The 18,562-nt window shown below is 31.4% G+C and overlaps 1 protein-coding gene across 1 annotated transcript in view; it reads right to left on the bottom strand.

Moving 5' to 3' along the window:
• Dmd (dystrophin) overlaps positions 1 to 18,562 on the bottom strand; it is a 1,772,476-nt gene that overhangs the window by 1,239,729 nt on the left and 514,185 nt on the right. The window contains exons 31-33 of the mRNA XM_052170230.1: positions 14,764 to 14,943; positions 13,298 to 13,426; positions 11,164 to 11,334 (exon numbers count right to left, since the gene is read on the bottom strand). Coding sequence (XP_052026190.1) covers positions 11,164 to 11,334; positions 13,298 to 13,426; positions 14,764 to 14,943 — 480 coding nt within the window. The remainder of the gene's footprint in view (positions 1 to 11,163; positions 11,335 to 13,297; positions 13,427 to 14,763; positions 14,944 to 18,562) is intronic.

Genomic DNA, 18,562 nt, shown 5'->3' with positions numbered 1-18,562 from the left:
CAAAATTCAAAAGATCTTAGTGGGTCTCTGTTATTCATATGTAAAATATGTCAACAGGGTTACAAAGTGTACAATATGATAATATACAAAAAGTAGAATCCAACTGTAAATAAAAAAAACTCAGCACCACCAAGCTACTGACATTAAAAGATTTTACACAACACTATTTCAAAAATGAATATAAATTACACAAAAATAGAAACCGTAATACATTTTAGCCAAATGCACCAGGTTGAGACATGATGTAACACCACTCTATTTTTGGTAAAAGACCATTATGAGGATTAGAGATTAAACACTATCAATGTTCTTCCAAATTCAGTAATATAAATAAAAAGCATTTGCAGACTATACAGTTTATGCCAACATTAGAATTTAAATTTGAACAGTTTCAAACTTTAGTAGAAACAACAAATTTTCTTTCCTGAAAGCATCGAAGTAGGTGCTGAATAATCATGATTTTGGTCATATATTTAAAATATGACTATTTTAACATGGGTATTACATTAAAATCTTACACCTCATGATCAATTCTATTCTCTAAGTTCCAAAAATGTGATCTGAATAGTGCTGCTCAATAGAAACATGAGAGTCATAAATTCAATTAAAATGAACTAGTTAATAAATTAGAAACATAATCAGGCAAAACTATTATTTTCCATAAGAGCAAAATACTATCTTCCAGTATACAGTAACATTTTCAGTTATGTGACCAAAATGCTATCTTCAAAACCACAAAAGTTAATAATTATATTTTACACTCCATATTTCAAACCAAATATTTTAAATGTAGGCATGCTTTATAATTGTGTCATATCTTAATTTATATTAGGCAAATTTTAAATGATATTTAGACTCTTTTCAGTTTAGATCTATACTATTTTAACAATGCCAACTATTAAGTTTTAGCTTTCATTATTATCTAAAAGTGCATGCAGGGAATAAAATAAAATCATCAATAGTACAGAAAATCTAAATATTCAAAATGTTATTGTGTTGTATTTATTACATTTTACAGGTTGTATATAGCATCAGTTTCATTCACATGCATTTAAAGATTTTTTTTCTGTTACTTTTTAGATTATATTTTGAAAGAAATTTTCCCAATAGCACTTTGGGTACAAGAAATTTTTGGTGGATTTTATGAGGAATTTCAACATTATCTATACAAGACCAACACTTATTTGTGATCTTAAACTACAGTTTTACTCTCTTACCTATTAATATAGTTTTATATACCCAGTAGTATACTTTTTTCAAATAAATTTTCAGTCTTTGAAAATAGCATCACCTCTTCTAATAGTCTGCATTGTGCTAACTAATATGACATCTTTTCTTATGGAAAAGGAAAGCATCTTTATTATATACATTGCTAGTTTAAAGATTACTTGCACATTGATAAATCAATGATTTTTTTCATTCAAACTGACAATAAATAATCAGTCCAATTATATCATATGTTGACCAGAAGAAATCAGGCACTTAGTATATTTGTGGTCAATACTCTTTGAATATAACAAATTATAAAAATTTAAATGTTGCCTTAAGAATTACCTAGCTCACCATAGCACAGTAATGGATTCTAATAAAGATGGCACATTGGTTCTTAGTGAAAGGTTTTGCTTGCATGTAATTGTTGTTATATGTAAGTTTATATTGTTATGAAACTATTAGAAAAAATCAATAATATGGAAGTGCATGTTATTTCAAAGCCCACATAGACTTTGTTATGGTGATGTATACTTATAATATGGGTACATGGAGGCTGAGATAGGAGAATTACAAATTTGGATCAGTCATGACTACATAATGAAATCCTTCCTCATAAAACAACAAGAAAATTGAATGAGTAAGTCAATAAACTCAGAAATGATTAACGTTTAGATCAAGGAACCATGCTATTGTCTATAGAAGTTGAAGACAAATCGAATTAAATATCAAATAAAGTCCTTTTACTTACTTAAAGAAAATGTGTGACCACGGTAAAACTAGAATCATAATTATGTTATATAATATTAGGCACTGAACACAAGATAGGTTTTAGTGTACATAGAAAATAAAAGAAATGAAGATATATTGGAGTTGCAGAAGCATATAGCAATTATTACTTTGCACAATTGAATCTTCTTACTTACCTTTTTATTTTAAGAACTTTAGCATGACCGTGCAGTTACACAAAAATACATAGAAGATAGAACATAGAAAGCTTTAATAAACAGATAAATGGACACAAAAGAAAGGAGAGACAGAGAAACTGAGAAAGACAACACTTTGTTTTCCTTGATATTTTAATATTCCTTGAAATTGCTTAACAACTATTAATTGTGCTTTGTTGAAAAATTTAAGGATTGACGATACTTAAGGCTATATTGAAGCTTTTGCAAAGGTCATGTATATCACAAGTCAACAAAGAATTAAAAACTGAACAAAGTAAAAAACAATTACAAACTGAACCACTAAGTTTTGAAAGCATTTATAATTATTTTGATATACTTTATTTATATTGAAATGATAGCTTTCGCTTGGCTAAATATTTCTTTAGCCTGTACAGATACATTAGCATTATAATGAATGTGTTTACACAGATAACATTGTAAACATCTGTTATTTTGACTATGAAATCTATAGCATTAACATAAAATTATTAGAATGGAAACACAATGAAATTTAAGTGAAAATAAATAATTCGAGTGCCACAGTTTGGTTTAATCTTCCTTCAAATCAATCAATATATTTTTTATTTTGCAAGTTTGAAATAGCATTTTTTTATTACAAGCACTAAAACAAGAATAAAGAAAAAATAGCTAATAACATTCAAAAGTAAAGGATTAAGGACCACTAACATCTAATACAGAAGAGACTAATGACAGATATGGACAGTAATTCCCTATATTCCTGTTTATAGAGAAAAGAAAACTTACAAAGATATAAGATCCTTTAAAGACCTTTATCAGTATTAGAATAAATGATAACCAAATTAATGACTTGTGGGCTTAGTGACTTTTTAAATTTAAATTTAAACTATGAGAAAACTTTGAAATAGTTGTAACAAATTGTTCAGTGGCTCAAAATTGTATCATCCATTGGTTGGATTGTTTTTGTAATAGGTATGGTAATAAATGGATAAGGTACCAATTTACTTTGAATGCTTTATTGGGGAAAGTATGTCTAAGTTGTGAGCCTCACTACGTGGATTGTCCAATATATTTCTATAGATTTGTAAGTTGTTAAAATAAACTTCTACATTACACACATCATAATTGGATAAAAATTGGTTGTATAAGACATTGGTGGATTAAATTTCATTGCCTACCTATGTTAAGTATTACTGGAAGTAGTTTTCTCTTTCATGATTGTGACAGTTCAGTAGTGTCAAATGAACCAGGCAAGGGTTTAAATCTAAATTATGATGCAGGTATGGGTAGGTCTAGATAAATTTAAAATTACAACATTTTGAAAAAAATTTATTTTCAACTTTCTATATTCTATACTCACAGGTATTTTGTTCAGAACTTTGTGATTTTAAAATAAAGAAGTGTACTAAAGTTATAATTTGAAATGAACATCAATATATTCATAGAAACATATAACAGTATCAATTTTGATGATTTTCTAACATTAACAGAAGAAATCTTGTTGGGAATCTGCAAAACAGAGTAATCTATGCTATACAACTGAGATGTAAAAACTTCTATCCAGGCAATTTAAATGTGAGAATTAGGGGATATACATCATTTCTTATATCCTCATATAATTACCTAATAGTCTGTTCTCCAAAGAATAACTACATTTGAATGCACTTACACTAATTGGAAAAATATTTTGTTTTTAAGATTCAGCAATGCTATATCAATCCTTTCCAGGATCAGGAGCTTCTCCATACTTCTTCATGGGAGTCATTTGATTTGCGATTTGTGCCTTGGGTATTCAGGGCTTCTGGGCTAATTAATATCTACTTATCAGAGATTGCATTCCATGTGTAATCTTTTGTGACTGGGTTACCTCACTTAGGATGATATTTTCCAGATCAAACCATTTGCCTAAAAATTTTGTGAATTCATTGTTTCTAATTGCTGAAGAATATAATATATAATATATAATATATAATATATAATATATAATATATAATATATAATATATAATATATAATATATAATATATAATATATAATATATAGTATATAGTATATAGTATATAGTATATAGTATATAGTATAATATATAATATATAATATATAATATATAATATACAATATACAATATACAATATACAATATACAATATACAATATACAATATACAATATACAATATACAATATATAATATATAATATATAATATATAATATATAATATATAATATATAATATATAAAAGATTCAATAATCAGTAATTGCCAAATAGCTTTACTTAAAATAAATGTCATGTTAATAAAACACAGTTCTATCAGTGTTCACTGTATTCAGCAGTTGAAATATTTATAACAGATTTATTTGTTATAAAAATTTAAATATAATTAATCCTGCTTGTTGGGTAGCAAAATACAAATGTGAAACAATGTTATTAGAATAAAAACTGTGTGGATTGGTTCAATTCTTATTTCCATCAAATTCATATAGCATGTATATTATACAGCTTGAAAATGTACCCATTATTATCTCTGAAGACTATTAATTATAAATAGTATATATTGCATAGTATCTGTAGTTTTCCCCCTTACTTTTCATCCATAAATATTACATTTTCTTTGAAGAAAACAAAATCAAGAATATATTTATGTAACATGAGTTAACTGGGCCAAATTATGCATTTTGGCTCTTTCTGCCAGAATAGGTGATGTTTTAGAAGATGACAAGTAACAGATTGAGGAATGATCAGTACATTCATATTAATAAACTGACCACAGAAATTAAGTATTGTTTAAATTACCAGATCTAGTAAATCATAATTTGACATGCTAGATCAGGTAAGTTGTATTGCTTATTTCACACTGTTAAAGATAAAATTATCAGTCTAACATATTACTCAATTATTTCTCAAACACAAAACTATGTTTTAAAGAAGCCATGTACTTTGTTTTCTACATGGTATATTCTACATTATATAGATTCTTGCCAGCTGTTTGATAGGTTTTGTCATAATCCACTATAAATATCTAAATGTCTCTCATCTACAGAAAGATTAGTTTTATATGTGTTGATGGTGATTAAAGGTTGGAAAACTGACACTCACATAATTTATTATTTCAATAAAATGATGAATATTTAAACATATGAAGCCTGATTTTCCAAATCTAGTATTACTGTTACATTACATATACTGGAAGTTCTAAGGCCCATATGGAATATAACAAAATATGTGGTAAATATATACTATAGCACATAAGTTTTAAATAGCTAAAGACACTGAGAAAACATGTTCACCCTCTTTTAACTGCTTATTTTTTTTATCGATTTTCAAGCCAATATGTAAATTTTACAGAAAATAAAGATTAGTTTAAATATTGTAGAAGTCATATGCAAATAGTTTGTAATATTTTTCTATAAAATGAAATGACTGCCTATGTTAATAGAATAGAGTTTTATGAAATATAGATAAAATTCATTAGAAAACATTGAGGAATGGTAAACATATCTTGATACATATTTAATTATTGAAATTCATTCTTAGACTTTTTCACCCATTTTGGAATTCTAATCAGTCATTTCAGTTCCATCTTATTGGCCTTTCAAGAAAAGATCTCTATGATAGTTCCCAATGGTGCTAACTAGTAAGCTCTGGAGTTGGACTTTCTTAGTCTATTTGCATTAGCATCACCCAGAAACTTGTTAGCAATATGAATTTTCAGGTTTATCTTTTCTTTTACTGCACTTGTATCTCTTAGTGTGGAGGCTTTGTAATCTGTGTTTTATAATCTCCCAAGTGCATGCAAAATTTGGAGAATTATCTCTAGATTAACACTGCTTTTCATTACTGTAAATGCTGCATCATTTAAAGTCCCCTTTGTATGTCATACAGACTATTGTGAAGCTTTCCCATCCTGTCTCCCTGATTCCTGATACAATTCAGTTGTGTTCTCCTCATTTGCCACTGCACTAATCATTCAAGAATGCATGAGTCTGAACTATTCCAAAGTCCTCCCCTGCATGCCAAATTAAGGAGAATGTATTATTCTTGTTGCCATAACCTTTTTAGAACTCTAACCAGTTTCTTCAGTTTTATCATCCACAAATAAGCTTCATTTTGCATGCCCTCTATCCCTAAGGAGTCATAATTTATTCTCTAGTAAACACTGTATATTGGAGCCTTTTCATTGCCCTTTCCAAAACTGTTATCTCCTCAAAGCTCTTGGAGTTACTATTAAATTCACATGTGATGCAAATTACTCTCAATCCAGCATTTGTGAATATATCTTGAATATAATACTAATTTACATAAAGCTATCACATTTGAGCTAACAAGAGTCCCCACAGGACATTGTACACTGAAAATAATATATGGCTAAAGAGAATTTATCTAGTCAGCTCCTTTATTCTCAATTCTATCTTTATTAGTTCTTTAAGACCCACAAAAACGTTTCCTTCAAATGTTAATTCCTCTCATTTCATTGGTTTCTACTAGAACGAAGAAGAATAGAAGGTTCCTAAGCAACCATGTTAATGCATAACTAATATTTCTTTCAAATTTATTTCTTATGTATCTGTTTTATTGCACCTCTGTTACTAAAAGCACTGCCTAACAATCATCTTGTCATTTAACTCAGACACTCTAAAATAAAGAAAGTTTAGACAAGTTTTCCCTTCTTATTTTTTTCAACTTTGCTAGGGATTATTAAATAACCTGTGGTTTAATTTTATAATTATTAACTACTTCACAAGAACTACTATGTCCTTAAACTAATCTTATAAAGATTAAGAAATTTTTCAGCTTCTCAAATAGTTGGAATTTTGATAAATTTAAATACATAGAAAGAGGCAGCATTTTAGATATTTAATGTGCTGCATTAGGTGAGGTAGAACTTTCTAGTATTTTTTAAATCTAGTTGATTACCCTTTTGTTGAATTATATATATATATATTTGTATGTGTGCGTGTGTGTGTGTGTGTGTGTGTATGTGTGTGTGTGTGTGTGTGTGTGTGTGTGTGTGTGGTGTATTAACTCCAGCCTATTCTAGCAGAAACTAGAAAGAGAAATATATGAAATATATTACTTTTCCCACTCTTTGTCCAGCAATGCTTGTCTTAGTAGTTCTCAGAATTTGAGAAGTAAACAGTGGCTTGATATATCTAACAAAATATGTAGTAATTGTTTCACATTTTTTCATTATTTCAAATCTATATAACATAAGTTTTCTAAATATTTGCTTCTTATATAACTTATCCACATGACAAATTTAAGGTTAAATAGGGCAGGCATTATCTTCCTAAATTGTTAGATGCCAATGATGCCCTGAAATTGACATAGAAATATGCCAAATAACATAATTAGTAATATGATTAGCTAGATGCCAAAGCAACTGGGGAATTTCAAAATAAGAACTCAATTCTAGTTATGTTGCTCTACCAAGGAATCCCAGGGCTCATTGCTTTGACTTTTACCATTTCTTATGATAGAGAATCAATGTCAGAAAAATGGATACATTTTATTAATTACTCAATATAGCATAAAGGAGAAACCAGTCACTTTTCATGAGAGTTTTTACTCTAATTTGTTGTCCTTAAATTTGACTGAAAAGGGACTAGTCTAAAATTAATCCTTATATTGAATTCATAATTCTTCTTGTTCAGTATCAAAGGATTTGAATGTTGCAGTTATCAAAAATGATTTTGTCCTAAGTTATACTTTTTGACGAGAAACTCTACCCAGGGAAGTAACTGCAATTTCAAACAGCAGCTAATCTGCTTTTTATATCCAAGATTGTGGTGACACTCTCAGGATCTTATTCTACAAGCAGAAGCATGCCTAAGACACTAAATATCTTAAAGATGTAATTTGTCAAGTCAAAAATGCTTTAGCTATCGAAATAAAACAAAAACAAAAACTAAAACTAAAACAAAAGAGTAGTAGGGATTTTGGACTGACTGACTTTGAAAATTTTAACTATTTCCACTATATCTACTATTTTATACTTTATATATTCAATTTTGAATAATTACTTTGGAGGGTCATGGTCAGTTTCCTTTTGGTGCAGAGACATAAGTGTACATGAGAGCTATAAGTAAAATGAGGCTCTGAACACCTGTGAGCATAACATGAATGTTTAACCTTTAAAATTGTGTTCTTTCTCTTATGTGTTATATATATTGAATTTTTAGAAAACAATGAATTTATAATTGCTTTTAAAAGATAAATGCAATTCATTTTCTTCTTTTCCTTTCGCAATCTAAGGATACACCGGTGTTCTTCTGTAGAATCTTTGTGGATATTTTAACTTTGCTACATTTAAGGAATTTATGGACAGGCTGGCTGGTATAAACAATTTAAATCTCATTGTGCTGAAGTCTTCCATTTTGATGACTATGCATTTCTCTAAAATTTCATTTTAAATTTAATTGTTACCCAAAAAATATATCTTTGTTAGTTGCTATTCTATATTTTAAAGATTTTTTTTAATCAAATAAATAAACCTTTATTGCAAAACAAAACCACCGAAATAAAACAAAACAAACAAAACACACACAAAACTGCCTTATTTGAAAACATAGACATTCAGAGGAATTGCCTATCTCCATCCAGGCTTTTAACAAATTTAGCTCTGTTTCCTCCAACATAGAGGAGTATTTATGATCTCCTGAAGAAGTTTTAATATTAAAAATATTTTTAACACCTGTAATCCCAGCACTTGGGAGGCAGAGACAGGCCAATTTCTGAGTTCTAGGCCAGCCTGGTCTACAGAGTGAGTTCCAGGACAGCCAGAACTATATAGAGAAACCCTGTCTCAAAAACAAACAAACAAACAAAAAAAAAACAAGAGAAAAATGATAAAAATATTTTTAGTTTTGTAATTTGTTTTATTTTGTGTTTATAAATAGATTTTTTAACCAAATATTTTAATATCCTTGCATTTGTATAATTATCTGCAAAGTGGAAGTTCAATATAATTTTTGGTACAACAAATAATAAGACACATCTTATCAATGTAGTTGTAGTTTTATCATGATAAAGCATAATTATCTCCTCAGAACAGTACCAATAACATATCTAGCAATCTTTGGTAATTATTGGAAAACAGGAATACTCAGTGAGATAAAATATGATTGATTTATCAATATATGTCTCAAACAATTAATTTGGAATATCTTATGCTTTGCTTAAAAGGATGAGTAAAATACTTGTTAGGATTTGAATGTCCTACTTGATGCATGATTTCTAAATTACTAATCACATTTTCATGCAGAATATAGAAAAAATTTACTTTGAAAACTTGGTTATGAAATTCTCTTAAAGAGAGTTCTATTATAAAGAATATACTCTCTCTTTTTCAATGTAGTATCTGGGAGCCACAATCTCATGACTTAATTTTCAGAAAAGGACATCCACATATTCTTTTATGCATTCTATAGCTTAGTAGTTTATCAAAATTATATGCATCATGGTAACAACATAAAATTTCATAACATTAACAGGGTTCCTGAAATTGAATTCATTCAGTTATTCAGGTGTTAACTATATCATAGATATCATCAGAAGTATCAATAATTGCTTTTTAAGAACAAGAGTATAATTTTAAAGAAGTATGTATGCAAAACAGAATTTAAGAGCTTGTTTAACATTTTTAATGTCATAAACTATATATTTTTTGAAAGTAAATTTTAAGGATAATTGATATAAATTATTTATAATTTATGTTACTACATTTTATATACTTTATATATGTTAAAGCCTACTTCAAATATATACTCTGACTCGCTGCAATGCCTTAGAAACTTTAGAAATGTTTATTTATGTATATGACTACATATGCATACATACATATATATATATATATAATTTAATGATCATATTGATAGAAATAAGTTTTTATGAATTCTATTTTCCTGAATATCAGCAAATAAATAGGCAAATAATCAGGCACACTTCATCTTTGCAGTTTTAGTTTTACTGTGATGACAAAGTATAATAATTCCTTCAGAGCCCTAGCTCAGTATCAGTATCATATCTAGTCAATTTTAGTAAATACGAAAAAGCCGATAAAACTCAATATGGTAAAATCTGAATTGTTTCATCAATATATATATATATATATATTTCAATCAAATTATTCCAATATTTATCTATATTTATAAATATGTGGTTTTGTGCAGATTTATATTTGCATATGTTCCATATTAGATTGAAAATGGGTTAGACTACAATGTGTAAATTTTCAAATAATTCCTTGTATTTCAAATTCTCCCAAAAATATTTAAATTCTATAATCTGGTATTTACATATTTTGGTGAAGTATTTAATATGATTTTATATCCATTACATGTTATATAAACATGAAGATTATCATGCAAAAATACTATACTCTCCAATTTTTAATTAAATAGTATAGAAATAGCACACAAAGCTACACAATATATAGAATTTAAGTTTCACATTCATTTGATTTCAAGGCTTGAGTATTTCAATATAACCTAATGGATTTTGTCACAATGCTTTCAGTTAGCATGAGCAAAATTTATACACAAAACTGCATAACAAGGAAAGAGGTACAAATACCCTAGATCATGCAGATGTACAAGGCCTTATAATGGATATATGATATGCATTACACACGAGCAATATTATATTTAGCAAAATATTTCAGTAGTGCTTGGTTTAGGTAGATGTCTTTTGTGCTTTTTAAATTTATTTACTTATTTATTTTAGCCTGCTGCATGCTCTGTTAGTGAATTATAGGTGATCCCTGAAAGTACAAATGCAAGCCATTGCATTGCAGGGTGCAGTTCTAGCATAGCTGTGGCAGGAAGACGTGGGACAGAAAGAAAGATAGAAAGAAAAAGAGGTGTATCTCCAATATAGTCAGTGGAAAATTTTCCTTAAGTGTATTTTGGGCTTCATTTTCATTTTCCTTTTCAAAACCTTGTTGTGGGGATTCCTTGCCCCCTTCAGAGTATTGCGCAACCTTCTCAAGAGATCATTTAGGACAAGTTTCCACCTTGAAGTAGATCTTCCTACCTTTCCAGTCTTAATTCTGTGAGAAATAGCTGCAAATCGACGGTTGAGCTCTGAGATTTGGGGCTCTACTATTTTCCTGCAGTGGTCACCGCGGTTTGCCATCAATTTCGCTGCTTGATCACGTGTGGAGTCCACCTTTGGGCGGATGTCATTCATTTCAGCCTTTAAACGCTATATTCCATGAGCAAGAAACAGGGCTTTAAGTTAGTAATCAAAATTGCAGCACAAAGAAAGGAAGAAAGAGAGATAGATAGAGATGTATGCAGCTGTAGTGGAGGAAAGGGAAAGGAGAAAGAATGGCATGCATGTAGAGGTAGAAAGTGAAAAGAACCAGACCAATTTCAATAATAGGGACATCATTTTAAGCTGCGTGTCATATTAAAACTACTAGGACACTACTTTTTTAAGTTTCATATCTGTCTGTTAAATCTGTCTCATTAATGTAACATTTCTTGCCTCTAGTTATTGTCTGGAAACAAGCATATTATTATTCCGTTGATCATATTTCTATTATCATCACTGAAATTAACATTTATAGTACCACTGAAGTATGTGCTTAGGAAAAAGTTCTCAAAGCACACTTTCCTAGTCCTTTCTGATACTTCTGAGAACCTCTTTATTTATTTTTGCATATCATGAAACAGGGTGATTCTCTACTACAAAGATATAATGTATTGCATATTAAAGGAGGAATATTTTGCATGAAACAAGCAGAGAAAGGACCCATATTTCAGATTTTCTGCTTGTAGAATATAAAATACTTACATGAATTTTGTCATTATATGCTACCCCGTGATATAAGAATTAAGACTACAGATTATAGCAAAGAACAATGCCTAGATATAACTCAGATAAGATAAATATGTTTTAAAGGTATCCTAGAAAGTCTTAAGTATTTCATTAAAAAAAATAAATCTACAGCTCAAACCATAAAAGGAGAGCTAAAAATGATTGTGATGATTATGAGCTCAACAGACTTGAAAACCTGACAGGAATTCACAAGATAAAATACAATAGGTATTTTATATATATAATGATTTGTGTAACTTAGGGATATCCTATGTTTTCAAAATCTATTAGCCACAATAAAGGAAAGACAGAAATGGTGATAGTAGCTGAATTTTTAAACAGTAATAGTAATCAAATATTACAAAAAATCAACAAAATAAATCATGAATTTAATGATATCTGTAAAAACCAACACCTTTAATTTGATTAATGCAAAACATCAAGCAGACAAACTATGAATAAGATTTACTTCCATGTCATATATCTTGTTTTAGAAACCATATTTTAAAGCAAAGGTTAATTTGATCTTGTGATTTAAAACAAAGGATGCCTGAATGATAAATATTTAAAATGAGAAAACATGTTAAAATATATTACTTTTCTTTACATGTGCATTGATTTACATAAATATCCCTTATTTCATTGCTCTAAAGTGTATTTTATACTTTAGTTTTTGTAATATTTGTACAATGTTTTATTTTGATAATTTGCCCAAGAACAAACAAAAATTAACTTATATTCATAAATACCTATGATTCACTTGAAAGTAAAATTGTGTAATAGTTTAGAATAATTTTCAACATGAAACAGTGTCATATGCTCTTAAATAATCTATTATATAATGATATAAATATTTTAAAAAACTAGGAGTTTTCAGCACTAAGAATTTAGGGTTTTTAAGCAGTGTAACTAAATGTATACTAAGATTGATCCTTGACAATAGTAGGTAGACAACTGATTATTACATGAATAATCTAAAAACTATGTTTACATTACAAACAATAATACTGCTATTAAAAGAAGAATGACTTACACTATGGAAGAAAAATATTTTTTAACCCTTTACGAGCTGAGCTCATGTATAGAGGGGTCAGATACGGAGTTGAACAAATATCCAAATTATAGATCACTATAATTACATTAATTTTTAAACAACAAGAAAGAATAGGAAGGAATGAGTATCTCAAAATAGAAAAGAATGATGGATGTTCAAAAGAAGGAAGCAACATAGTAAAAATAAAGATGTTAGGCTTTATGAAAAACTCTTTGGTATTTTATAGTTCAAACATTATTGTCATAACATGTATAGTTTGAAAACTACTCCTCACATAATTTTATTTGCTACCTTAAGAATGTCTTCCTTTTGTTGTGGCTTCTTTTTGTCCGATTCATCTAAAAGTTCATCCGCGTGAATAATCCATGTTGTGATTTGTTCTATGTTCTGATCAAAGGTTTCCATGTGTTTCTGGTATTCCTGAATTGTATGGAAATATACCATGTTATTAGTTGGACAAAATTCCTAAAACATTCCTTCACCTATCTACAAAGAAAACAGTAGAATATTTAAATTCCCTTTAAGCAACATATCAAAATATAAAGTAATATTAAGTATTGAAAAATATCTTAAAATGATGAGCCTTTATATCAGTATATATAGAGAGCAATTGAATTTTTAAATACAAATATCACTCCTAAATTATTATTTTCTTGTTTTTGTTTTGTTTTGTTAGCTTGTTGACAAAGAAAAGTGGAAAAGTGTAGTGTTTTAATTCAAAGTGGTCCCTACAGACCCATAGGGAATATTCCATAATATTAGGAGGCTTGAGTTTACTGGAGTAGTTTGGGCCATGTTGTAGGAAGTCTCTCACTGTGGGGATGGGCTTTGAGGTCTCAATATGTTCAAGCTTTGCCCAGTATAGAACACAATCTACCATTCTGCTGCCTGCAGTTAAAGAATAGAAGTCTGAGCACTTCGTCTGTCTATATATTGTCATGTTTCCCACCATGATGATAATAGACTAAGTCACCGAAACTCTAAGTCAAGCACAATTAAATGTTTTCCTTTAAAATAGTTGCTGCGGTCATGGTGCCTCTTCACAGCAATAAAACCCCAACTGAGAAAAAAAAAATCTGGTCCTTCTTAGAAGGGGGTACAAAATATCCTTAGGAGGTGATACAGAGACAAAGTGTGGGGCAGAGACAGAGGGAAAGAACATTCATAGACTGCCCTACCTAGTTATACAGTTACAAAATCCAGACACTATTCTGGATGCCAACAAGTGCTTGCTGACAGGAGCCTAATATAGATGTCTCCTGAGAGGCTCTGCCAGTGCCTGAGAAATACAGAGGGGATGGTCTCAGCCAACCATTGGACTGAGCAGAGGGTCCCCAATAGAGGATCTAGATAAAGACCCAAGGAGCTGAAGGGGTTTGCAGTGCCATAGGAGGAACAATATGAGCCACCCAGTACCTCCTGAGCTTCCAGGGACTCAACCACCAACCAAAGAATACACATGGAGAGACCCATGGCTCCAGATGCATAGCATATGTAGCAGAGGATGGCCTTGTTGGACATCAAAGCGAAGAGAGGACCTTGGTCCTGAGAAGGCTGGATACCCCAGTGTAGGGGAATGTCAGGACAGGGAAGCAAGAGTGGGTGGATTGGTGGGCAGGAGGGCGGGTATGGGTTAGGAGATTTTCTGGGGGTAGGAAAACCAGGAAAGGGGACAACATTTGAAACATAAATAAAGAATATATTTCATAAAAAACTAAAAATAAAAAAAGAAAAAGGTGTCTGGCCTCTATTCTTACCAACAAAAGATTTAGCCATTCTTCTACTCTGGAGGTGACAGCTATCCAGTTACTGTTCAGAAGACTCAGTTTATCTTCCACCAAGGTTTCTTTCTTGCCCAACACTGTTTTCAAAGACTCTCCTAGTTCTGTGACACTCTTCAAGTGTGTCTTCTTTTTCTCAATCTCTTTCTGAGTAGCCTGTAGGGAAAAAAAGCATTAAGCTTCAAGTAAGACACTATATGTAACATTAAGACATTAAGTTTGTAAAAGGGTCGTGAGTTTGGTTGTTATGCAAATATTTTTGTAAGGTCATGAACCTAAAACCATGTGTTTACAAACCATAAAATCTTTCCATATACATTGTACCTTCATTACTGGGTATATTGGGTGTACATTGTTATACAAATGTGATGGATATTTTAATCATAATTGTATATGTTTAATAACTAAACCTAGAGATTTTTAAATTAATATTACATGTTTATTAATTTGATCATGCATTTCTTAAAGGCAGACAATTCAAGACTAAGCTACGAAAAAATACCTGTATTTTGAAAGTTAAACCACTATGACTTGATCATTTTTCTACAGCAGAATATTCAGCCTTTTGGATACATGAATACTTTTGACGCCTAATTAAACTTAATGAATCCTTCTCATAATCTTTACTTAGTATAAAATAAATGTACAAATAAACTGATACAAAGAGAAAAATCATTTAAAAATGAGCGCGATCTCTTAATTACCAATGCTAACCTCAAAACAAGACAAATATTACAGATGAATGACAATAAATCACAGTAAGTTCAAAAGGAGATTCAAATAAAATTTATACAAGCACATAGAAGTGTTTTTTTTGTTTTCTTCTTTTTTTAATTTTTTTTTATTCGATATAATTTATTTACATTTCAAATGATTTCCCCTTTTCTAGCCCCCCACTCCCTGAAAGTCCCGTAAGCCCCCTTCTCTTCCCCTGTCCTCCCACCCACCCCTTCCCACTTCTGGTTTTGCCGAATACTGCCTCACTGAGTCTTTCCAGAACAAGGGGTCACTCCTCCTTTCTTCTTGTACCTCATTTGATATGTGGGTTATGTTTTGGGTATTCCAGTTTTCTAGGTTAATATCCACTTATTAGTGAGTGCATACCATGATTCACCTTTTGAGTCTGGGTTACCTCACTTAGTATGATGTTCTCTAGCTACATCCATTTGCCTAAGAATTTCATGAATTCATTGTTTCTAATGGCTGAATAGTATTCCAGAAGTGTTAATGCAAAGAATATAAGAATATATCTCTATCAGACAGTAAATATCTTACTCATAGGTATTCTCAACAAATAATCATTTTCATCTATAAATTCTTATATTTGTATTTTACTGTAAATTTTATATTAAAATATTTATACTAAAGTAACTCATGCCAAATAAATTTATATGCTATAAGCAAAAGGATTATTTATAGTGTAAGTTTCATTTTTGTAAATGAATGGGACTAGAATCACCTAAGATCAGTTTGTTCAGATACTAATCATGACTATTTATTGCATTCCTCTTAGATAACAGATATTGTGGTAGAATTCCCACAAATAATACTATTAAATGTCTTTTTTAAATAATGAAAATAACAAGTTTGGGCAGACATAGCTCATTTAAAAATGAAGAATTATAGGGCAAAACCAGAACGGGGAAGTGGGAAGGGGTGGGTGGGAGGACAGGGGGAGAAAAGGGGGCTTAAGGGACTTTCAGGGAGTGGGGGGCTAGAAAAGGGGAAATCATTTGAAATGTAAATAAAAAATATATCGAATAAAAACAAAATGAATAGATACAAATAAAATTTAAACCCTTTAAAAATCCTGTACACTCTAGGGTAAAATATATACTCTATAAATATTGAAGGTAACCATTGTTCTAGGTACAGAAATAAATCAATATTGCCTTTATACACAATTATACTTAGTTTCTGCCCTGAAATTGTTATGTGTAAGATCCTCTTTTATCTTAAAGTGAGGAAAGTGTAGGATTATATTCATTATATTCACTTTGTTATATCTACTTTTATAGATATAAGAATAGCAACATTGGAACTGCATAAGTTTCAACAAGTGGTTTTGGGTGTAGGAAATTATTTACCATTAGAAGAATTCTACAGAAACCACAAATGCTGCAAATGTTAATATTTTCTGGGTAAAATATATAATCAGGTAGGTTCAGAAATACTAATTAATAAGTTTGATACATTGCATTAAATAAATGTACAATTTCCTAGACCCAAAACTATTTTAAAATTGCTGTGCTTTGTTTATCATAAAGAATTGGTAAAACATTAATTTTCTCTATGAATATTTGCATCATAATCAAAGAAATTGGGAAAATGCATTGAGATAAACTTATAATTGGTAATAGTAAAAGCTATTTTAGGGCATACTAATGGTGATTTTAGTGGTAAGTTGCATATACTAAGGTGAATGTTAGAGGAATTCTAATTCAGCAACTAGGCTTCTCTGGCAAGGGGAAATATGTGAAAGCCTTCTGTGTCTATATTTTCTTGCTGCTGGACTACAGATACAACCTGTGTTACATTCCCTTAGTACACAGTGTTAATTTCAAACAATGAATTTAAAGTTAATTTGTAAAGATTTCCAGCCATGTTTAAAACTGACATTTAATTGAGGGGCAGAAAGTAAAACATCAGAGAAAGTTGTGACAGAATGAATCAGAAATAGATTATGTCCAACTCTTACTAGCACAGACAGAAAAGAGAGGCAATTGAGAGAGTAGTGCCAACAGAAAGGGAAGGGAAGTGAAGGGAAAGGAGAGAGGATAAACAAGGGAGAGGGGAGACAGGGGAGAGTAGAGAGGATAAACAAGAGAGAGGGGAGACAGGGGAGAGTGGAGATGGAAACAAGGGAGAGAAGAGACAGGGGAGAGTGGAGAGGGAAACAAGGGACAGGGGAGACAAGGGAGAGTGGAGAGGGTTAATAAGGGAGAGGGGAGACAGGGGAGAGTGGAGAGGGAAACAAGGGAGAGGGGAGACAGGGGAGAGTGGAGAGGGTTAATAAGGGAGAGGGGAGACAGGGGAGAGTGGAGAGGGAAACAAGGGAGAAGGAGAGTGGAGAGGGTGAATAAGGGAGAGGGGAGACAGGGGAGAGTGGAGAGGGAAACAAAGGAGAGGGGAGAAAGAGGAGAGCACAGAGGGTAAATAAGGGAGAGGGGAGACAGGGGAGAGTGGAGAGGGAAAACAAGGGAGAGGGGAGACAGTGGAGAGTGGAGAGGGAAACAAGGGAGAGGGGAGACAGGGGAGAGTGGAGAGGGAAACAAGGGAGAGGGGAGACAGGGGAGAGTGGAGAGGGTAAACAAGGGAGAGGGGAGACAGGGGAGAGTGGAGAGGGAAACAAGGGAGAGGGGAGACAGGGGAGAGTGTAGAGGGAAACAAGGGAAAGGGGAGACAGGGGAGAGTGGAGAGGGAAACAAGGGAGAGCAGAGACAGAGGAGAGTGGAGAGGGAAACAAGGGAGAGGGGAGACAGGGGAGAGTGGAGAGGGAAACAAGGGAGAGGGGAGACAGGGGAGAGTAGGGAGGGTAAATAAGGGAGAGGGGAGAAAGGTGAGAGTAGAGAGGGTAAACAAGGGAGAGGGGAGACAGGGGAGAGTGGAGAGGGAAACATGGGAGAGTGAAGACAGGGGAGAGGAAAGAGGGTAAATAAGGTAGAGGGGAGACAGGGGAGAGTGGAGAGGGTAAACAAGGGAGAGGGGAGACAGGGGAGAGTGGAGAAGGTAAACAAGGGAGAGGGGAGACAGGGGAGAGTGGAGAGGGTTAATA

The sequence above is a fragment of the Apodemus sylvaticus genome, chromosome X (assembly GCF_947179515.1).
Source record: "Apodemus sylvaticus chromosome X, mApoSyl1.1, whole genome shotgun sequence".
Taxonomy (NCBI): Eukaryota; Metazoa; Chordata; class Mammalia; order Rodentia; family Muridae; genus Apodemus; species Apodemus sylvaticus.
The sequence above is the reverse complement of the archived record's forward strand: the minus strand, read 5'-3'. Positions and strand labels throughout refer to the sequence as shown.